General features: G+C 38.3%; 1 protein-coding gene across 4 annotated transcripts in view; it reads right to left on the reverse strand.

Moving 5' to 3' along the window:
• Positions 1 to 24,381, reverse strand: part of ANKRD55 (ankyrin repeat domain 55) — a 114,490-nt gene that overhangs the window by 63,837 nt on the left and 26,272 nt on the right. For 2 of the 4 annotated variants that reach the window (XM_077897852.1, XM_077897854.1), the window contains exon 2: positions 19,441 to 19,531. In XM_077897852.1, coding sequence (XP_077753978.1) covers positions 19,441 to 19,498 — 58 coding nt within the window. In that variant the 5' untranslated portion in view covers positions 19,499 to 19,531. Of the gene's footprint in view, positions 1 to 19,440; positions 19,532 to 19,689; positions 19,925 to 24,381 lie in introns of those variants that run through there. The other 2 variants (XR_013379768.1, XM_077897851.1) reach the window with 2 other exon arrangements.

Genomic DNA, 24,381 nt, shown 5'->3' on the forward strand with positions numbered 1-24,381 from the left:
TCCTGGATCATACAATAATAATAAATAATTCTATTTTTAATTGTTTAAGAGCCACCAAAATGTTTCCCATAGCAGTTGCACCATTTTATATTCCTGCCAACAGCACATGAGGGTTCCAATATTTCCATGTCCTTACAGATACTTGTTATTTCCTGTTATTGTTTCATGTGTTTGTTCTAATAATAGGTAGTTTAATAGATGTGAAGTGATATCTCATGGTTTTGATTCCCATGGCTCAATGATTAGGCATGTTGAGTATCTTTTCATGTACTTACTGGCTAGTTATATATCATCTTAAGAGAAATATCTCCTTAAGTCCTTTAACCATTTTTAAACAGGTGGTTTGATTTTTGGTGTTAAGTTATAGAAATTCTTTATATACTCTGGATATTAGCCCTCTATTAGATAGACATATGATTTACCTATATTTTCTCCCATTCTGTGGGCTGCCTTTTCATTCTGCTGATACACAAAAGATTTTAACTCTGATGTAGCTCAATTTGCCAATTTTTCCTTTTGTTGTCTGTCCTTTTGTCATCAAGTCCAAGAAATCATTGTCAAATTTAATGTCACAAAGCTTCTCTCCTAGGTTTCTTCTAGGAGTTTTATAGTTTTAGGTCTTTGGCTTAGATCTTTGATCCATCTTGAGTTAATTTTTATATATGGTGTTAAGGTAAGGGTCTGATTTTTATTCTTTTGCACATGGCTATCTAATTGTTCCATCAGTATTCTTCCCCGTTGAATGGTCATAGCACTCTTGTTGAAAATCAGTTGATTTAAATTTATGGAATGTAATGTATTATAGAAGGAATTCACACAGCACAGGGCAGAGCATAGCGGGACCAGAAGATGAGTGAGGCAGAACAAAATCTACTTCAGAGTTCCTACTAGTCCTTAGCTATTATACTAAACAATGGGGCCATTAAGATATAAGAAACAGAGGACTTTGTGGATCTTTCTTAGACTGTTTCTTGCAGTGGAACCGATTGCCTGTGAAGAGCTGAAGTTTAACGATTCATCCATTTACTCAGCATCTACTGTATGCTAGTGAAATTGTGAGGGCAAAAGTTGCAGAGTCTCTGTCTTTAAGAAAGACATACCCTAGTGGGAAGACAAAATGTGTATTGACAATTGAAATATACCAGGGAGGGGTCCTTGGGTGGCGCAGCGGTTTGGCGCCTGCCTTTGGCCCAAGGCGCGATCCTGGCGACCCGGGATCGAATCCCACATCGGGCTCCCGGTGCATGGAGCCTGCTTCTCCCTCTGCCTATGTCTCTGCCTCTCTCTCTCTCTCTGTGACTATCATAAATAAATAAAAAAATTAAAAAAAAAAAGAAATATACCAGGGATATGGCAGGGCAGAGGAAGAATCACTTAAATGAATAGTTCCCTGGGTATTCTCTTAATTCTGATCTCTCTGTCCTCCCCCAGGATTATCCTAGGTGTCTCAGAGACAGTAGAGAAATTCCATTTCAGGGGTTGCTTGGAATGACCTCTCCATAAGGTAGCGAGGCCTTCTACTTTTAGGGAGGATACCAAGCCTACACTGTACCTTGATGGCACCATGTGACAATATTGCCACCCGCTGGTGATGAAGAGTCCCTGTGGGCCTTGACTTGGTCCCCAGACCAGGATGGTACCAGTTCTGCTGGTTAGGATTAAAAGCCAGTCTGGAAGTCTCTGGCAGTGCAGAAACAAGTTTAAGGTCATTGATACAGTTGGCTGGCATTGAAACAAAAGTCGTTTCATATGATCCATCATGTGACACATTGCATACATACTTGGAGGCAATGTAGAAAAATGCTAAGAGCATAGACGCAACATCCAGCGTTTGAATCCTGGCACTGCCACTTACCTTGTAGCTGTGTGATCCTGGGTGAGTTATTTAACTTCTCTATTCCTTTTCATCACTTGTCAAATAGGATAAGAACAGTAACTACCTAGGGCTGTTTTGAAAGCTAAATGAGTTAATCCATGAAAAGTGCTTAGAGTAATGCCTGTACAGAGTAAGTATTCAAACCAAGCCAATTATTATGAATATTACTTCTTTGACATAGATAGGGCTCTCTGTCTTTGTCCTTAATGAGACCCCCTTTGCATTGCTGAGCAGGCTACGGAGATCTTGTGAGCTGAAACATTTTGCTATTTCTCCTGTTTTCTCCTCCAGTCCCTCAGGGTATATTGGCTGAGGCTTTAAGAGTATTTTATAAAGTGCTAGTCATATGTGAGGAGGAAAAAGAGTTTCTTTCTAACATTTTAAAGAGAAAAATAGCTCCAAGCTTTCTGCATATACCAGCTGAGAGAACAAGTACTCAAAGGAACTTTCATGCCCTGGGAGTGGAAAAGGGGATTTCATTCTCTGGGGAAGAAGTCTTGCAACAATATTATCTCTGGGTAAATATCTGGCCACAATCAGACCTTTCTTAATAACTGGATTTGTGATGTAGCACATGTTGTATTTCTTTGAATCTCAGCATCACTGTGTTCCTCAGGGGGCTTCTTCTGATTTGTGAATGCCATTCCACAGTTGGCATCTCTACTGGACATCAGGTGGTAGTGGGGTGGGGGGTGAGGGTGCTGGGAAATGGAATTTGCCATTTTAAGAAGCATGTCTATGTTGAACTTCAGTAATGATGCCACTCTAGAATGTATTTTCATAAAATGAACTTCATTTTAATAATACTAATTCTTTTTTTTAGATTTTATTTATTTCTTCATGTGAGACACAGAGAGAGAGAGAGGCAGAGGCACAGGCAGAGGGAGAAGCAGGCTCCATGCAGGGAGCCTGATGTAGGACTCGATCCTGGGACCAGGATCACACCCTGGGCTGAAGGCAGGTGCTAAACCACTGAGCCACCCAGGGATCCCCGAGATCTCAATATTTAATGCATAGGGCTTTGAGTATATGTACAATGAATGGATTGATTGATTTAGCATGCATGTTCAATGGGCTTTCTCATCCACTGGAATCTTGTGGAAATCTCTTGATGTTAAAATACTGTGTCAATAAGTTCTTTGGCAATTAGGCAGGTATAAATTTTAAATGAATTTTATGAAGGGCTGTACTAGCCTAGTTGGTCTTTGGAAATTGCAAAGGAAGCCAAGTGTTGTTATTTCAACCACACTTCTTCCAATCTTCCTAACTTTCTTCTGGATCAAATATATCACTCCACCTTCATCTTACACTTCCCAGAACTGACAGATTTCCACATCAAGTATTTGCTATTTTAACTGGGGACTCTAGAAGCTGAGGAACAGGTGAGGAGATAGGATTTGTTAGCTAGGAGAAGACATGAAAACTGTTTTCAAATACTGGAAAAACTGGAAGACAGTTTGGACTTGTTTTCTGTAGATGCACAGGGAAAACTAGTCCTGATGGGTAGAAATTGAATTAATTAAGACTTTAAATGACTAGAGTTATTTAGAACTTGAAGAGATTATCTTGTGAGCTAAGTGTGCTTCTTATCACTGCTGATGTTTGATCCTGGATCCTGGATCCTCTATTGATCTGAATGGGTTCTGACCAAACATAGCTTGGGATGCTGTTGATTAAACAACTGTGTTGAGTAGAAAGTTGACCTCTAAGATTCCTTTCATGACTGATATTCTACGTGTCTTTCTCACGTCTGTGGAGAACCAAATAACCTTTTGTTGATGAATAATGACTATTGGGCTAGAAGGGATCTGGAGAAGGGGATTTTCCTTGGGTCCTCTAAAAGGCATGCTTTGAATGGCCCTCTACTGTGGCCACTTATAAAAATGCTCCTAGTGCCTTGATCCACTGAGAAAAGTTTAAGAAAACAAATATAGTTTGAGTGGCTGGTCCATTGCCAAAGACCAAACAAGTCAATCATTCCCTTTGCTATGTATTTCTCCTGAAGCCCTGCTGCAGACACATTCTGTCAGCTGGCCTACCACGGATGTTCTTGTTGTCTTGATTCTGTTTTCTCCCCCTTTATCAATAATTCCCAGATTGGATATGATTCCTTACTTCTTTAAATTTTCTTTAAAATTGCATTGTCCCGGGATGGCTGGGTGGCTCAGCGGTTTAGCACCTGCCTTCAGCCCAGGGCATGATCCTGGAGCCCCAGGATCGAGTCCCACATCAGGCACCCTGTGTGAAGCCTGCTTCTCCCTCTGCCTGTGTCTCTGCCTCTCTCTCTCTCTCTCTCTCTGTGTGTCTCTCATGAATAAATAAATAAAATCTTTTTTAAAAATTGCACTGTCCCTGAAAATGTCCATACTTGCTTTCAGTCCACAGTCACAGATGGACAATAAGTTCCTCAATAGCTGCCTCATTTGTTTCTAAAGATATTTGAAGGAATGGAAATGGAAGAGTGGCAGAGTTCCTGCCATAGTTTCATTACTACTTTATAAAAGGCAGAGAATAAGACCAAACCTAGTGAATAATCACTCTTCATGTGATTGCATTAGAATTTTGGCTGTATAGCTTTGTCTTCATTATAGGAAAAAGAATCTCTCACATTATATAGTAGAAGCTAGAGTAGCATTGGATATATTGTAGATACTTGATAAATACATGCTTACTGATTTAATCAGCATATTCTTTTCCAATTGGCAAATTGAAGAGAGTAGATATACAAACTGAAGTCTCATTTTTCATAATCCCTGGGAACAGAGTTAGGAAAAATGGTAGAAGAAGGAGTCTTCCACTCCTTTAAACAATTTTATAAGACATATCACTAAGATTTTAAGTAGAGTTGAGGTAAATGAACAGCTTCCATCAACTGTCATATATTATGGATATATGGTTAAAGTAAGAGTGTTTAAACTATATTATTAGAACTTTGCAGCATGTAATACTATGAGGTCTAAAAGACTGACAGCAGAAATGACTTCTCAGTAATTAAGAGATCTGACTTCTCAGTTAAATCTAAATCTCATAAAGAATCCTCTTTTTGAACAATGAGCATATTAGCCAAGTATGTTATGGTGAACCACTATGGGTTCAGCTGTGTATTTTGTAAAATGAGAGGTTGACTATATCCCTGGATCTCAACACTGGCTATACATTAGAATCACCTTGGTAGCTTAAAACACACACACACACACACACACACACACACACACACACACACGGATGCCCAAATACTATCCCCAGATATTTTAAGTCATTGGATTTGTCATTTTATATGTTATTTTATTTATAATACTTTCTTGCTCTATAAAAATTACAAAAATAGAGATAAAAAGAGGAAAATATATCCTCAAAGATAATCACTGTTAAGATGTTGGTGTGTTGTATGTACTTAACTTATGTGGCACCATGGGCTTCCTCCCCACCTGCTCTTCCTTCCTGGAACATCTGTTCCTCTACCTGCCTATGTAAAGTAATAAGGAAGCATGGAAAAAATGCTAGCAGTTGAAACCTGGAAGCCTGAAGGATCTGGTTGCTTCAGAATGAGCAGTTGTGAACCTCTGCCCTTTCCACCTTATTCTTCAAAATCTGAACTGTCTCCTGCCCTCCATTCTGTACTCAAAATGGAGGTGACTGAAAATGAGTGGTAACTCACAGGCTGTATAAATGAGAAGGCAAGTTTCTGAGGAGCAAGCAGAGGGGATAAAAGATCCAAAAAGCTGTGAGGAGGCAAAAATCAGGAGGGAAAAAGTTCTGGAAGGTGCAACAGCACCCTGAGGTCCTGAGCCTCAGGGATAAGGCCAGTGGCTTTGTGCCTGGGGCTGCTGGTGCAGTAAGACTAGCTGACCAAGCTACTGATGCAAATCTTAAATCTCTCACACTGTGATCTTTCCATGGATTAGAATACAATGATAGAACCTGAAAAAAATGACTAAACTTTTCGAAGATCCAGCATGAGTTTGGTTAATAGTAAGGGCATTTTGTTGCTTTTTACTAAGTGAATCTCTGTATCTCACCCCACCCCAAAGTCCCCTTCCATGATAAAGGACCAGGTCAAGGGTGATATTAAGAAGATCTAACAACTGGTTTATCAGAGCTTCCATCAGTGGAGGCATGCCCCACAACTGGAGTGGTATCTGTAACTTTTCAGCTACTAAATTGTTCATAATATGCATGTGTTCCTGGGGAATGACTGATACAGGAGGATGGGTGGTCTCTACTGATCTGAAGATATAGAAACGTTTTAATATTGTAACAATAAATGATTAACAGTTCTGAGTATAGTGCTGGAATTATACATATCTATTTATTCTTTACAAAAATAAGATCATGTTGTACACATAATTTTTATTTTTGCCCTTTTTCATTTAATATATGATCATAAATGTCTTCCCAAGCCGTAAGGTAAGATTTTTAAAATGTTATTTATAAAAAGTGGCATAAAATCCCATTGACTGAACTTATTAGCACAACTGATTTCATCATTTTCTTATTACCAGACATTTACATGTTTTCTCTCTCTCTTTTTTTTTTTTTTTTGGAGAATCACAAGTTTTGTGGCTATTCTAAATAATGCTATAATATTGCATATATTTTTCCACATTTTTGGCTGTTTCCTGTGGATGTATTCCTAGAAGTGAATATGGGAATCAATGCATTTGACTCTTTGTCAAGTTGGCCTCCAGAAAGTTTAAACCATTATAATCTCCCCAAGCAGGCCTTGTGAGCATATACTTCAACTTTCTTAATGATACCATACATCATTTTTTTAAATTAATGTTGTTGTGAAAGCAAGAAAATAGTATATGCTTTTCAATGGCTATTTCTTTTATTCTTCCTAAAAGTTTTTTTCATCTGTTTATGGCCATTTTATGAATTACTTATTGGTCTCCTTATATCTTCTTATTTCAAGGCATTTATTTTTTTCTGATTGATTTGAAATACCTTTATATACAGTAGGTACACCAATTTTCCACCTGTTATCTGTATTTCAGTTATTTTCCCTGTTTGCCACTTAAGTTTTCAGGTATTTTTTTGGTTTTTGAAAACCACATCTTCAAAATTTATGGATATTGCTTTTACAAAATTTATTTCATTACTTTTATGATTAGAGAGGTCAGAATTTGTGGGACCTTTGGCTTATATTTAAATTATATTTAACACTTAAGTATAACTAATAAGAAATTTCTTTTTTTTTTTTAAAGCATGGGTTTTCATTTTTTTTTAATTTTATTTTATTTATTTATTCATGAGAGACACAGAGAGAGAGAGAGAGGCAGAGACACAGACAGAGGGAGAAGCAGGCTCCATGCAGGGAGCCTGATGTGGGACTCGATTCTGGGTCTTCAGGTCACACCCCAGGCTGCAGGCAGTGCTAAACCGCTGAGCCACCGGGGCTGCCCTAATAAGGAATTTCTAAACTTTATTTTTATATGCTACAGGTTTTCCCCCCAATAGCCAATTATTGAATAATTTTCTCTTTCCTTGCAAATTTGTAATGGCAACCTTATCATACACTAAATCATTACTAACTCCCTACAGGAGGCTCTTCCTACCTCCTATTCACTGAAATGGTGGCTTGGAAAGCAGGAATCCAGAACTGTCCTCTCTGCAAGTGGTGTACACATGAACTTGGGGATATAGCCAAAGTGCACCTCAGGCACATTCCACAGAGTCTTGTGGTTAGTCCACAGTCAAAGTTCTGAGCTTTTTTGTGTTTCCAGCAGAGTTTTGAATTCTAGAATTTTTGAAGGAATTAAAAAACTTAGAGCAACCCTAGAGTTAGCAAAACCTATGCTACAATCACTTCTACAGGACAACAATGTCTCCCAGTCCCTATGATAGTATCCACTGTCAATGTACTCTTCATGTCTCTGTCACTGTCTGAAGAACAATCATAATGATGGTTAATAATTATTAACCTATTAACTAATAACTAGTTACATCATTTTTATTATGTATCAGGCAATGTACTAAACCCTTTCTAGAAATCAATTAATTTAACTTTCACCTTATGAAGTAGGTACTACAAATTATCCCCATTTTACAGATGGGGAAACTGAGACATAGGGCAGGAAAGTGATTTACCCAAAGTCATGCAAGTAGTAACTGGTGAAACTCAGAAAAGGCTGCAGGCTGTCAGGCCTCAGATTCCACTGTCTGATCCATGTGCACTATTGTATATAACTGCCCTTTGACTCAGAAGGCAAAGCTCTCACGTATTCCAGCAAACGAACTTGTGACCTTTCTTTGGCACTAGATGGTCATTCTATGTTCCATTCTCTCTAACAGAGCCTATGCCTGGCTCTCCACTCTGCTGTACAAGCTGCATGGCTCAGCGTTCTAACAGACACCACTGTCCTGGAGTTTAAATTCATTTGTAGCAAAAATAAAATTCACACATTAACTGAAAATTGGAAATGTATCTAGTTGGTTGTACACCAGGGAGAGAACTAAAGTTTGTGGTAATAGCATAAAGATTCTAAAGTGATGTTGACTGAATTCTTTTATCATGTTAAGATAAATATCAAATGATCAAGGAAAAATAATTCTTAAACTGAAACACAGAAAAAGCATGAAATTTTGCTAATTTCTTTTTTTAAAAAATATTTTATTTTTAAATAACCTCTACACCCAACATGGGACTTGAACTCACGCCCCAAGATCAAGAATTGGATGTTCTACCAATTGAGCCAGTCAGGTACCCCCTCTAATTTATTTTCTAATGCCAGCAAAACCAATAACACACACACACACACACACATACATACACACACAGAGGCACCTACAGAAGAATTCAATTTGTGAATACAGAGTTCTAAGTTTTAAATTAAATTTTACCAGATCAACTTCAGTTGGATATTGAAAGAATAATGCATCATGATCAAATAGTTTATCATTTATAAAGATGTTTTGATTTCTTGACATCTATTAATAAAATATATCACACCACTAGAACAAAGGAGAAATACATGATAATGTGAGTAAAGAATCTAAAAAAAATGCTTAACAGCTAAAGGTTTACATTCCAAGTATGGTTAAGCACTTTATTTCTAATCAATTCCAAATATCATATTTAACAGTAAAACAGTAGAGGATGAAAGAGGACAAACTTTACCTAATGCAATAAGTATGAAGCAAAAGACAGAGAGAGAGATAGAGATAATAATCACAAAGGGAGAGCAAAATTATCATAATTTTAATAATAGCTAACTTTTACAGATGATTCATGTTCCATGTACTGTCCTAACAGTATCATTTGAATTAGGCTATTTATTTGCCTCAACAATTTTATGAAGTCATATCTTTATTCCAATTTATAGAAGAGGAAATTGAAACATAGAGAAGTTTAATGATTTCCCCATAGTTGCACAGCTATTAAGTAGCAGAACAGAATTTGAAAACACTCCATCTGGTTTCATCCTGTGCACAATGATGGCATAAAAGAATTAATGACAAACTCATTAGAAGTAGTAAGATTTGATTAAGTTAGATTTTAAAAGAAAAATAAAACTAGATAGTTCTCTGTAATAAATAATATAAACAGAAAATAACTCATTACAATGAAAATATAAAATGCTCAGGAATAAATATTTAAAATCTGAGGAAAACTACGGATTTTTAAAAAAGATTTTATTTATTTATTTATTAGAGACAGAGAGAGAGAGAGAGAGAGAGAGACAGGCAGAAGGAGAAGCAGGCTCCATGCAGGGCGCCTGACGTGGGACTCGATCCTGGGTCTCCAGGATCATGCCCTGGGCTGAAGACAGCACTAAACTGTTGAGCTACCCGGGCTGCCCCCAGATTTTTGTTGAGCAATATAACAGAAAAGTTGAATTGATGGAGATATATGTCATAGTCCCAGAAAGAACAACTAAATAGAATAATACATTTTAATTATTACACAGATTCTTTTGTTTGTTTAATGTGATTTTAATAAACATTTCAATAGTTTTCTGGGAGGTGGGATTTTTACAAATGATTCAACTTTTTATTTGTAAAAACAAATGGGTAACTTTATACTTTAAAGAAGAAAAAAATATTAAACTATTTGCTTATCTATACATAGAATCTCTCTGGAAGAGTACATAAGAAACTGCTTACATTGTTTTGCTTCCAGGGAGGGGAATTGGATGGCTAGAGAGTATGGCAGGGTGGGAGATTATTTATTGGATATTGTTTTACATCTTGAACACATATTAATGTATTGTCTTTCAAAAGCAAAAATTTAAAAAAAGGAAACAAAAAAATGACTAAGGAGATCCAATAAAATTGAAAAAAAAGTACTGAGGCAATTTTCCTCTATCAAATAGTAAAATATGATAAAACTATTAAATTTTTAAAAATGAGATTCTGTCTAGATTCCCAGAACCTTATAGAGAGCCTAGAAGCCTGCCTGGCACCAGCATGGACACTGAAAGCTAAAAGGTAGACTGGGCTTTTGAGCAAAGGGAAGAGTTTTATCTGGAAGGCAAGTCTTAAAGGACAGAACACCAGAAACAGAGGACAGGCAAAGTAGAAGTACTCCAGGTTGTGTGAGCTTTCCTGGAGAATTCATTTCCTTCTGACGTGGTTTTCCTGCCCCTTCCAATTTCCACAAAAAAACAGTGGTGATATGCCATGTATTCATTACCAAGGAGGATCCAACTTAAAGGGTAGATGTTTTCTTGACCTGGGAAGACCAGTTGTCCACGTGACATTATGTGAATCATGTTAAGAATCATCGGTATTCACTGAGTGATTACTCTGGGCCATGCATAGTTCCAACTGCTTTGTATGTATTACTTCATTAAATCTTTACAATAATCCTTGTTATAACTATCTTTATAACAATCCTATAACCACAATTAGCACTCACTGAATTACTATGAGCCAGGCATGGTTGCAGGGGCTTTGTATGTAATCATTAATTCCATCTATATAAGCAATCCTTTAGAGTAGCTTCATCTTAGTTTACAAGGTAGGAAAGTAAGGTGTAGAGATGTTAAACAGCTGGGTCACACAGTAAGAGGTGGAACTGGCATTGAACTCTTCAGTTTGGCTCCACTGGCCATTACAGCATTACACTCTATCCCCTTCAATACCTCTGTGTTTCAGTCTTCACATGTAAAAAGTGAGGGAATTGGATTACACACTCAGTGAGGTGCCTTCTAATTCCAAAATACTGCTATTCTAAGTCAAAACACTTGCAGGATCTATCCTGAAATTGTTTTCTGCTCTGACTACCTGAAATCAGAAGCTTGTGAACCTATCTTAACTCTTCCTTAGATCAGTGGTCATGTGTTGGCCAAGTTGTGGCCAAAACTCTAGAACACTATTTTTAAATAGCACTAAGTAATCAGAAGGACAAAAGTGTCAATTCAGATGAATTTCAGGTGTCCCTCTCACAGTTCTTAAAAATAAGATTTGTTTGTTTTTGTTTTTTTTTTTTTTTCTAAAAAAAAAAAAAAACAGCAGACTGTGCTCTGATTTACTATGGTGAGTTACAGAACAGAGAAATGGTCTCAAGGTTACTCACAATCAAACCATAGGGTATCGATGTCAAAATAATTCTTTTTTTGTTTTTATCAAATGCTGCTTATGAGTGGCCTTGTTTATTGGCCTGAGCTCCCTAAATGGTCTTTTGGAGAAAACATTCACAGGTTGCTGCACAGAACAAATGTGTTCAGTAGGAGTATAATAAAGAACCTGGCTTCTGAAGCTTCTGTGATGAAACCCAAGCCTGGACCTTGCGAATGATACCCAGCTTCTATCATATCAGCTCCGCAGGTCACATTTCAATGTAACCCCAACCTGTTAGCCACTGACTCCTCTCCTAGGATCCTAGTGCCCTTCTCTGCTCCAAAGGCAGTCCTGCATTCGAGACTGGATCCATCACTACCCAGGAAGAGGTCAGGCTGTCACCATGAGTAGACTCACTGGGCAGAGCTCATTGCAACTGAAAGTTCAGTGTGGGGTAGCCACTTCAGGGTTATCAGTTCCTGCCAGTCCCACTTGAGGTGTCACTGCCTCTCTTTTCCTTCTTGTGCTAGGATTCATGAGTGGTAGATGGGGTAGGCTATCAGAACCCACAAAGTATAACTGTGGGGAAGGAGAGTATGAGAAGGGCTTGGGTTTTAGAAGCTAGAGTTAAAATGGCAGCTGCTTTTGTCCTATGTGGCCCTGGACAAGTCGTGTAACCTCAGACAACTAAAGATGCAACGTATCTCATAGGTTCTGTTGAGGTTTAAGTGACATAACAGGAGTAAAAAGTTTCACACAGCGCCATCACATGGGAACTGCTTAATAAACCAGTTATTGCTCTTCTGATTAATGATACTGGTTAATACTCTTGGCTTGATCTCCTTTATTTCCTTTTGGAAGCTACTGCTCAGACTCCACATGGAGAGTGATTTTATTATAAGTCCATCTTGGTGGCTGACAAGCTGAGGACAGGCTAGGCTCACAGACTGAAGAACAGGCCATTTGCTAGCTATACAACACTCATTTTGCTAGAATACAACAGTTTTATGCTGAAATCCTTTTTGTATTGCTTGACTACTTTGAAGAAGGTGATATTAATTTTACAATAGGAAAAAATCTCAATATATTTTAAAAAACATTGTAAGAACTGGTTGATATGTAATAGTATAACACCTGTCACTTCAAATTACCATTTAAAAAGATTTAAATGATATTATGATAACCTGAGATGGAGACATCACCCTATGGTACCTTGGCTGGGAATGTATTGTCTAAATCTAATCATGAGGGAGCATCAGACAAACTCAGAAAGAGGAACTCAGTATTAAAAGAGAGAGAGATAGAGAGAGACTGTAATTTCAAAATGTCAACGTCATAAAAGACAAAGAAAGTGTGCAGAAATGTTCCAGAAGAAAGGAGACTAAAGACACATGACAACTAAATGTAATACCTAACTTAGACTGGATCAAGTACTGGAGGAAATGCTATGAAAGATGCTACTGGCTCACTAGACAAAATCGGAATGCAGACAGATTAGATAAAAATACACACACACACACATATATACATATACAGAGAGAGGCAGAGATAAGGAGACACAGGACAGAGAGAAACAGAGAAGAAAGCCAACAATAAAGTAAATGGGGCAAAACGTTAACATTAGGTGAATCTGAGTAAAAAGACAGTCAAGTGTTCTTTATACCATTTTTACAACATTTCATTAAATTTGAAATTATTTTCAAACAAAAAGTTTACAAAGGATTAGAATGCTATTAAATATTGTACACGTGTATTTTTAAATTCTGAGGAACATTTAGAAATAGAAATATTTCTATGTAAAAGGACAGCCTTCCCATTTTTTTCCTCCCCAACAGATCCGATAAAACAAGATCACTGATGAGCAAGTGACATTTTTAAGTTTTAAAAAGAGAAAACTAAGGGCCCTTACTAAACATACAATCTATTTATTAGTTGAAAGCTAATAAGTCTGAGGTAAAACCACTATGATTTTAAGAGATAAATCAGAAAAGCTAAGATGTAGGTCATTCTTGATGTGAGTGGATTCTCAGAATCAGCTAACACTTTGCACTGACTGCTTGATGGGCTTCCTGATAGTTACAAGTACTAAATATGACTCCTGGTTGGATGTGGTCTTTCTGCAAGATGGTATATAACTATATACATCTTTTACACCAACCTTGCATGTATGTGCAGCTAGACCCTCATCTTCTCATCTTGTCTTCTCTGTCTTGGCGACAGGTGAAATGTTTGTTTCGTATGTGTCTGGTAATAAACATAGCTACACAGGTAGTAATTTTTCTTTCAGATTCCATTAAAATATCCTTGCATCCAAATGGTTGGATCAAAGAGAAGATACATGAATATCAATTACTCAACACAGTTGCTTAATAATTGTTAAGGAAATGTGGAGTTAATCAATAGAGGTGGCAAGAAAAGCTCAGTGTGGTGACCCAGACGATTTCTGAATAAGGGGTTGAACAGAGGGTTGGCTTCCTGAAATTGATCTGGCTAAGTTGCCAGACATAACATCAGGGTTGACTCAGGAGACCTATGGGACCCTGTGTACCTCCATTCCCTCTGGCTACCACTCCTGGATTCTCCTTGGAATATATACTAGGGCAAGAGGCCCCATTCCCAAGGGCAGTAGGGCTGTTCTATGGTGGAGAATAGTGATAATGACACCACTCTCCTAATCCCCAACCCACTGAATCACTTGCATTTTCATGCCTAAAACTGTGAATGGTAATTGTTTGGGTAAGTTAGTCGAGGGCTTCCCTTCAGCTAGACTCACAAGAGGAGCCAGGAGTGGACTGCTTTGTCACAACCTTTCCCAGGAGTTTGGTTGATGGGAAGGACTTTCCTGTGCCAAAGAGACAACAAGGAAGCAAGTAAGGTTGAGGGGTAGGCTTCCAGAAAACTTGTTTGACTAAACTTGGTCTTGAGAGGGCACTGGAAAAAAAAATTCTCTCATCTCTCATTTTCCCTCCTCTTCTCTTTCTTTTTTTTTTATTTTTTTATTTTTTATTTTTATTTTTATTTTTTCGCTTCTCTTTCTTTACAAAAAGAGAGAGAAAGACCAAGCATTTCTCAGAGGCAACAGATATTCTGCTTCTAAACCTGCAGATTGGTGATTTACCAGCTAATCTTCCTTTATCTGGACCATCAATCTGAGAACTAATTACAGTATTCTCCTCAGTGTTCCTGAGTTTCATTCTAGGTACCCCTTCAAGGTTTTTCAACCTAAAATCATCAAATGAGCCCAAATTATTCCCTCTCCAATTTGTCTCTCCTTTGCCTGACTTTTCTCTGTTCTCTTCCCAAACCTCTTCGAAAATTTGCTTATTCTTCCTTTGGAGGCATCTGGTTGTCACACAGAATTTTCACTTTTGCTTTTTCAGCAAAGTGCAAATATGCACACGCTTAATTCTTTTTGTTTTATGTTCCCATTTTAGATGAAAAGTTAGAAATTAAAACCATCACATCTGTGTGTATGACATTTAAAAATTCACAACACAATAGAAGAACAGCTGGATTGTGAAAATACCACTTCATTAATTTGAATTTTCATTAATCTCTACTTCTTCATTAAAATATATGATTGATGAAGGAATAGTACTGTCTAGATCGAACATGGCTTTTGAAGTCGAGCAGATTTATACTTGAATCTCAGCATTGCCATTTTGTCTGTGGTAACCTTGAGTCAGTCATAACCTTTTAAAATTCCCTCATTGGTAAATGGAGGGAAAATAACAGTGGGGCAGTTGTGAGGATTAAATGATCTAGTCTGGGGATCCCTGGGTGGCGCAGCAGTTTGGTGCCTGCCTTTGGCCCATGGCGCGATCCTGATCGGGCTCCAGATGCATGGAGCCTGCTTCTCCCTCTGCCTATGTCTCTGCCTCTCTCTCTCTGTGTGACTATCATAAATAAAAAAAAATTTAAAAATAAAATAAATAAATAAATAAATAAATAAATAAATAAATAAATAAATAAGCTAGTCTGTATTCAGTCCTGGGCACAGAGCCTGGCTCTGCTAAATGCTCAAAAAACATTTATTCCTATCAAATGTGATCTATGTAAAGTACCTGCAGAGTCTGTATCAAATAGATGTCCTTCCCATCTTTCCCTCCCAAAGACTAAATATCCCTCTACCTTAAATAAGAATGGATTTTACCCAAACCCCAGTCATTATACTTTCTGTCAAGGGACTTGAGATTTGATACCTTTTCATGCCATGTAGCAGGCTGAATGGTGGCCCTGAAGATACATTCATGTCCTAATCTCTGGAACCTGTGAATTTTACTGTATATGGCCAAAAAGGTAGATGTCGCCTTATACATCAAAAGATGTGATCAGGTTAAGGATGTTGAGAATAGACGTTTCTTCCTAGATTATGTAGGTGGCCCTAGATGTGATATATGCATTGTTACCATGAGAGAGAGGCAGAGAGAATTCTAAGACAGATGCACACAAGAGAGACACAGGCAGAGGACAAGGCCATGTGAAGATGGGGCACAGACCAGAGTGGAGGCACAAGCAGCCAGAAGCTGGAAAAACTAAGGAAGGATTTTTCCCCTAGAGAGTCCAGAATGAGCAGGTGTCAACATTTTGATTTCATACTTCTGCCCTCCAGAACTGTGAAACAATGCATTTCTGTTGTTTTAAGCCACCCAACCTATGGTACTTTGTTATGCAGCCCTATGACACTACTGCAGTGATTTAATCTGCACTGAAAGGCCCGGCCCTCCACTTACTGTCTCAGCAACTCTACCAGTAAAAAAGCCTGTGGGGTGGGCCCCAGCCCCCTCAGGTGCCCACAAACACACTGCTCATCAAACATGTTGCCTCCTAGACCCCAGGCAGGGCCAGGTGTGGGCAACATCCTTGGGACCACTTGTCTAGCTCCCATTCTCTCTCTGAGGTCTTGGGTTCCTCCTTCAGGCACAGCAAAGCTTTTCTTCCCACAATTAGAGACAAAGCTTAAAATGCAAATATCTTCAGTTACATAACATCTCCACTGCAGTAGGAACCTTTGTGTTCTGTAGTAAGTGAGTTTACTACAGGTCCCTTCCTGCATGTGGGCTTTGAGAGGGAAGACAGCCAGGAAGAGCACGTGGGACCAGAAGCAATGTTGCTATGGTGAAAGCAAAGAGCACAAAGCAGGAGTGGAGAGCTCTGCAGACCCAGGCTTCCTGCGTCACAATTTCACAAAGCAAGCCAGAAACACAGCTCTAATGCCTTTGGCCAGTCAGATAACCAGATCTTTAAGGCTCCCAGCAACCCTGCACATTTTACAGACAGAGATCAGCTTGCCCAGGTGCATACAAATGGCAAGAAAACTGAGACAGAATATGAGCAAATGCCATCCTTCCCTATGCCCCTAGCATAAGGATGCCTCATTACCCATACCAAAGAGAAATAAAGAAAAATGCCAGTGGAGGGATTCAGACTTAGCACATCTACATCATTTGAGCCCTGATGGTCATTCTGTGTCATATTTTTCAAGTGCATAATGCTAACCATTCTCTGGGAACTCATAAACCAGAGTTGCTTGAGTCCTACCACCACTCCATTGTAGCTATGGAGGCCAGAGACCACCCATGAAAAGAAGTTTCTCATTGTTCTGTTGTCTAGATAGAGAACACCTGGGCCTCACTCCCCTCTATGACTTGTTAGCTGGGTGTATTAGTACAAACAGGGTCCATCTTTTAACTTCTCGGTGCTTTACTCTTCCCATCTGAGACTTTAGGGAGATGGGTTGGATGCATGCTACTCAGTTTATGTTGTACATGGGATCTTCCTGGGGAGATTCTGTTAGGCCACACCCATACCAATTAAACTGGAGATCTAAGCATAAGCATTTTCAAAACCCGTCCATGTGATTCTCATGTGCAGCTAAGCTTGAGAACCAATGGGTTACATGACTTCTAAGATCCTTCCAGATATCATGTCTTTCCTAAACATCTGCATCTACTAGAATTTTGATTTTCTAAATATTCAGGATTCATGGAAAGCCTTCAAATAAAGCCCACATTTAACTTTTAGAGAGAAAGTCAGTTTGTCATGGTTTGCCCAACACCACCATATTGGTATTTAAAATCTATATAATGGTCTAAACCATTATGGCCTTTCATGCTTTTAAGAGGATGGAAGGGTTAATGTGATAATAGAACTATTCAGGTATCATTTAATTAATTACTATTCTAGGGGATGCTCTGAATGGTACACTGGAATTCTGAAAAAAAAATAAAGTTTTCTAGTCAACTAGTATTAACTAAATTATTTGTTCTGAGGACTGCTAAATTCAAGCTGGAGATAGAGAAGTGAAGAGCCTTTCACATTCGAAGAACTCATAGTCCCCATAGTAATAATTATAATAGCAATAATAGTAACAAAAGCAGCCACAATTTTGAAGTACTTATGGCACGTTAGGCAATGTGACTGCTGCTTTTTGTATATTATTTTATATTCTCAAAGCAGCTTTGCTAAGCCAGCATCATTTCCTCCATTTTATTGCTGAGGAAAGTAAGGCCCAGAGAGGTTAGGTAATGTTCTAAGGTCACTTCGCTAAGAAGTCGATCTGCCATTCCAACCTATGCTATTTCCACCATACCACAGCATCTCTTAAAGAAAGGATTGAGAACTAGAGATAGAGATGGTAGGGAGAAGGTTAACTTCGATGAGGGAGAGTTAGGACTGGGATGGAGGAAATGCTGTGAATTGTTCACATGAAAGGTACTATAAGAAAATAAATATTACAAATTAATATGTTAACAGTCTTATTTTGCATAACTCAACAATGTCATTTTTTAGACAGTATTAGGTCTTGGATTTAGGCATATTTTCACTTTTGGATGGCAGTAGGCATAGCATAACAATCACTTTCTCTACGGTGTTCATCTTCAAATGCAGTTTGAACCAACACATTCTGAAGGTACACACATACACACACACACACACACACACATACACACACATTTCAAAGTGAGTCAAGATGTGGAGATCAATCTACCTGTGTGTGTGTGTGTGTGTGTCCCTGTACATACAGTTACTCAGAGATGTAAATGTAGATCTAATATTTGAGAAAGCACTGAACTAAAATAATTCACCCATGAAACCAGATGTAGCTTGAAGGATAGTAAACACAGTATGGCCTAGAGCAGGAAAAGGGAAAAAGAGAGAAGCAGTGAATTTTCTTAATGAGGCTTTCACAAATCACCATTTTCATGCTGTAGCCAAAACAAGTAAATGACCAAAGGACTTGAAGATCCTGAAGAATACTCACAGATGACAGAAAGTGGTTTAGATAGCAGGTATTTTTAAAAATATTCTAAAAAATATTTATGACATTTACAGAGTGGAAATTTCCTGTACATCCACAGAAAAGATGCACAGTTGCACAAAAGTATTATGAATATGTAAACACTTCACAGGCAAAATGTCTACATGTAAACTATCTGACTGAATACATGCTTTTTATGAGGATGAGTAGATTTCACAGCAATCTTTTCACGTGGAAAATGACCTCTACTCTGCAAATTATGAGTAGGAAATCTATCCTGTCATTACAAATAATAACATAGTGATAAATCATACAACCCCAGATGAGATAATAATCTACTAGAGCATAAATCTAGGTAACATCTATTCTTAAAAGGGAATCAAGAAGTATTTATAAAACTGTAGCAATGAGATATTGGGTTAATAGATTGAAAAGAGACATGTAATTTGTTCTTTTTATATTACTTACTATAACATTATTTTAGAAGATCTGAAAAAAATCAAATGAGAATAAAGATGATTGTATTTGAAATAGCTGGTGTGCTCGGAACCCAGTTCTTAAAATTTGTAGATTAAAATATTTTAACAAGACAAGCAAACCATAAGCTTATTTTTCCCTTCCAAATGCTTATCAAATGAGAAGTGAACGTTTAGAACAGGTTTGTTTTCTATGTGAAATTTTCTTTCCATATTACACACACACCCAAACACACACATCTCTCTTTTCCCTTAGAATTGCAAAATCTCTACTACTGAGATGAAGATGCGAAGAACCAAAGGATGAATTAAAGCATTTTTACCTTTCTGCTGATCAAACACAGATGGAGTGCTGAAATCCATGGTTGCCTGTCTCATCATTTACCATCAGAATGGCAAAAAGCATCCAGGTTTCTAGAGAGGAAAAAAACACCATCTCACATGCTACAGTCAACACATCAGTCAGATACAGCATCACTTGCCAAGACCTCTGTTTGAGAATGAAACATGCATGAGAGCTGCAGGTTGTTGTCAAGGCAAATGATGGCAATAGGTAAACGTTATTCCTATACCTGCCAGAAAAAGAGTTACTTCTTGTGGCTCCATTCATCAGCTATGCTTGTGGGTATTTATTATATACCTTCCGACCCCCAACAAATAAACAAAAAAGCTCAAATTCTAAAATAAACACCATTTGCAGGGGGCCACCTGCCTTGGATTTGAGCCAGGAAAACACTGGAGGTCACGGAGCTTCAGCAGCTGGAATGTTGCTTTAAACCTACAGAAATCTCAATGGGTGAGTGAGGATTCACAGGGCTAGACGGAGCATGTGCAAAGCTGCCAATGCAGTTGGATTCAGCTGTTCTTGGTGGAGTGAGAGCTGCATTTGGGTCATGTGAGCAGAGAGTGCCATCTCAATGGAATAGGATGTAAATAGTGTAGCAGGAAGCTGCTGGCCATGTGCTGTATGGAGTGATTATTGGCTCTCCTAGCTCATCTGCAGTCTCCCCCTTCAGTTTCATTCTCCAAATGACAGGGAGGATAAGGGGAAGCAAGTAGCATTTGAAAGGTTAGATTTCAAGGCTCAGATACCGAAGACAATGAAATTCAAACAGTCTGCAATCACAAGGGCGTTCAGTGCAGTATTATATGTGGTGTACGATAAAACCAGAAAAGAGCAGAATGTGTATCATTTGAGGTACAGCTGAATAAAAGATAGTCCATTCATACTCAAGATTTTAAAAATGTGAGGTAAATCTCTATATTCACCTGGTGGGATGTCTCTCATCTATTGTTAAATGAAAAAACAGTTATATACTTCATTTGTTCACATTTTTATAAAACCGAAAACCACCCACTCTATATGTAAATATGTTTATATATGTTCTAAGGAACATCAAGGAAGATGTAGAAAGATACCCACTAAACTGTTAATATTGATTACCTCAAGGGGTTAAAGTAGTAGATTTCTAACTCCATCCACCTTTGTAGTTTTAGTCTTATTATAACAAACGCCTATTATTTTATTTTTGTCATTAAAAATCTGATGTAATAAATTCAAAGCAAACTAAGAGAACTCTATACTCAATCAGATTTTTGGGTAAGTCACACAGCCATATAGCAGATGCTCACATAAATGCTCTTAATAATGATAGTATTTTCTTTTTAACCTTGTGTGTGCATCTGGAAATGAAAGCAGAAACCGTTTTCCTTCATATATATGACCATAATTTGTTTTGTTAATGGACTGATATAATTTAGGACATGTGTTCTTCGATAAGCAAGTTTCTTTCTTATTTTTTGCTTCGCATATTTTCTTACTGCCTTACCATTTGTTTTCCATTAAATGCATCATCTGGCCTCAATTCCCTGTGGCAATACTGCTACTCATTTACCTTCCCCACTTTAGTCCCTCTCCCCAAAATGTCCTGCATTCTTTTTATTTAAAACATGGGCAGAACCTACTTCCTATAAATCGTTATGCAAAATGTGCTCCATAGGTAAATCTCTTATATTTCCTGATGCTGTTTTTTTGTTTTGTTTTGTTTTGTTTGTTTTTGTTTTGCATTAGCCATAAAAGCTGAAACAAGAAGGCTCAGTGGATTGGCAAATAAAATGACTCATGCTAGCAAATACTCAGCTAGAGAAAGATGGCTCAAGCTTGCCCAAATGAGGCAAAAGGATTTAGATTAACTTCCTTCTCATTCATTTGCTCATTGATTCATCAATCGCTGTGGAAGGATTACCACACTCCAGTCATTCCTATAGGCTCTGATGATGCAGATATGAGCAAGGTCTCTACACTCAATGAACTTAACACTCTTGGGTGCAGCATCTGCTTCTGGCCATGCTGGAGTCATAGGAACTGAATTTACCTCCTATGTAAACAACTAGAAAACTGGGCAAAATATCTGAAACAATGGTTTTCAGATATTGGTTAAAGATCCCTGGTAGTCCACAAATAAGCAAAGTCTGGTAAGTCCCCAGCAGACTGCCTAGAGTTCTAAGGTTAAATGCAGGGAAGGTATAGTAGGCTCAATGGTGGGCCCCCAAAGACACATCCACATCTTATTCCTCAGAACCCGTGAAAGTGACCTTATTTGGAAAAGGGGTTTCTGCATAGGTAATTAAGTTAAGGTTCTCAAGTAGAAATCATCCTACTGAGTGGGCCCCAAGTCCAACAATAAGCGTCCTTAGTAGAGCCACACAAAGAGAAGTCATATGACTAGAGATTGGAATGATGCAGCCACAAACCAGGTATACTTGGAGCCGCTAGAAATTGCAAGAGGCAAGAAACAGATTGTCCCCTGGGACTTCAGAGGGAGTTCAATACATTCACTGATGATTGATTTTGAACTTCTGGCCTCCAGAAATGTGGGAGAATAATTTCTGTGTTTTCAGGCAAGTTTGTGCTAATTTGTCACAGCAGCTTCAAGAAATGAACATGGAGGAGGAACTCTCAAAATAAATGCAAAATCTCTATAATTGTTACATTCTTGCACCCATTTATAACATTACCAAAAACCAAATTCAAATATAAACAATTTCATGTGGGTAAAAGGGCTATTTGGGGCTCATTTTGAAGAAGGGCAGTCAAATAGAGTGAAAGGATATGACTTTGAGCTTGCTTCTCCTGAGCTGTAATTTAAGCAAGTTATAGAACTTTCTGAGCCTCAGTGTCTTAATCTGTGGCAAGAAAACTCCACCCCCTAGCTTCTTATGAAACCTATTATAGTTAAGTCTGCTTCCCGGGCTTCAAATATAGAGAAAATTCTTGCTATCCAACTAAAGCCAAGTGTAAGATAACAGTTGGTTCTTTCTTCAAGTATATTTCAAATAAGGCCCTTATTCAGACATATGGGGTGCCTGTGGTTCATTAACTATTATCTATTCTGTAGGAGGGGAAGAGAGAAGAGGTCTCTATGATTGCAAAACCTGGCTGCTGGCTTCCCCTGCAGCTCATCTCTCTCCACTTTTCTCAGTTCTCACATCCAGCCACACCGTTCTCCTTTCTGGTCCCTGAACATGCCAGGTCTTCCCCTAACCTTGCAAAACTGCCATTGTGCCCCTCCATTTGGAATGGCTTTCTCTAGCTCAAATGTCACCATTTCAGAGAGACTTTGCCTGAACACATTATCTAAAATAGTCCTCTAGTCCTTCACCCTACCAGTTACTTCCTTCTCCAGAATGCTATTCAGTGGATTTATGATGAGAAATACCCCTGTTAGGGGGATTGGGCCACAGTGTTTCTCAGACTACCTGTGCCAAAGGGCCAAGTTTTTAAATTTCCAAAGCATCATGGGTTGATACATTAGTAAAATATGATAGTTAATAATAGAAAAATAAAAAGAAAAGTTTACAGAATGCCAGCCCAAATTTTTATTATTAGATTCAGCAGGTATAAGGTTATATGTCAATAAGAGATCATTGAAACAGGGATGCCTGGGTGGCTCAGTTGGTTAAGGGTCTGCCTTTGGCTCAGGTCATGATCACAGGGTCCTGGGATGGAGCCCCACATTGGGCTCCCTGATCAGTGGGGAGTTTGCTCCTCCCTCTGCACCCTCCCTCACGCTCTCTCTCATTCTCTGTCAAATAAATATATATATAAATAAATCTTTAAAAAATTAATCAAAACAAACATAGAATAAAAAAAGAATTATAAAAAGTGTACCCACTGTTCACTGAAAGTACATTTAGGTATTAATACACTGCACTGTCCATTAATTATGGTAGCCCCTAGCCATATGTGGCTGCACAAATTTAATAACAATTAAAATGAAAAATCTATTTCCTCAATCACTATGGCCACTGGATTGTATCTTGCCGTAATTAAAAACTTCTGCTCTTTGAGAAATGCCTGTAAGAAAATGAAAAGACAAACCACAGAGAGGGAGAAAATATTTATAAAATATACCTGTTAAAGGACTTGTATCAAGAATACACAAAGAAGTCTCAAAACTTAGTAATAAAAGATAATCCGATTTTAAAAAGGGCAAAAATTTGAAAAGGCATGTCACCAAAGAAGAGACACGGATGGCAAATAAATACACGGGAAGCGGGGATCCCTGGGTGGCGCAGCGGTTTAGCGCCTGCCTTTGGCCCAGGGCGCGATCCTGGAGACCCCGGATCGAATCCCACGTCGGGCTCCCGGTGCATGGAGCCTGCTTCTCCCTCTGCCTGTGTCTCTGCCTCTCTCTCTCTCTGTGTGACTATCATAAATAAATAAAAATTTAAATAAATAAATAAACAAATAAATAAATACACGGGAAGCTGCTCAACATTATCAATTATTAGAAAAGTGTAAATTAAAATCACAAAGAAATATCACCACATACCTATTGGAATAGCTTTAAGAAAGCTAACAATAGACAAGGGTGGGGAGTCTGGAGGACTGCAGATGGCCACCTTGGAAAACAGGTCACCCATTCCTTAGACAGTTCAACATAAATATGGCCCAGTGATCCAACTGCCTGGCATTCACTGAAGAAAAATGGAAACATCTGTTTTCATAATACGAAAGAATGTTTATGAATGTTTATAGCAGCCTCATTATCACTCAAAACTGGCAACAGTTTGCATGTTCATCAGCTGGTGAAGGAACAGACCGTGGTGCACATGATGACGGAACACTACTCAGCAATACAAAGGAAAGACAGACATACTGCTGCCTGGAGCATGTGGATGAATCTTCATGGCGTTAGGCGAGGGAAAGAAGCCGGGCACAAAACCCTACACGCTGCATGGCTCCACTGATAAGGCATTCT

This window comes from Canis aureus, chromosome 5 (assembly GCF_053574225.1).
Source record: "Canis aureus isolate CA01 chromosome 5, VMU_Caureus_v.1.0, whole genome shotgun sequence".
In the NCBI taxonomy this organism is placed as follows: domain Eukaryota; kingdom Metazoa; phylum Chordata; class Mammalia; order Carnivora; family Canidae; genus Canis; species Canis aureus.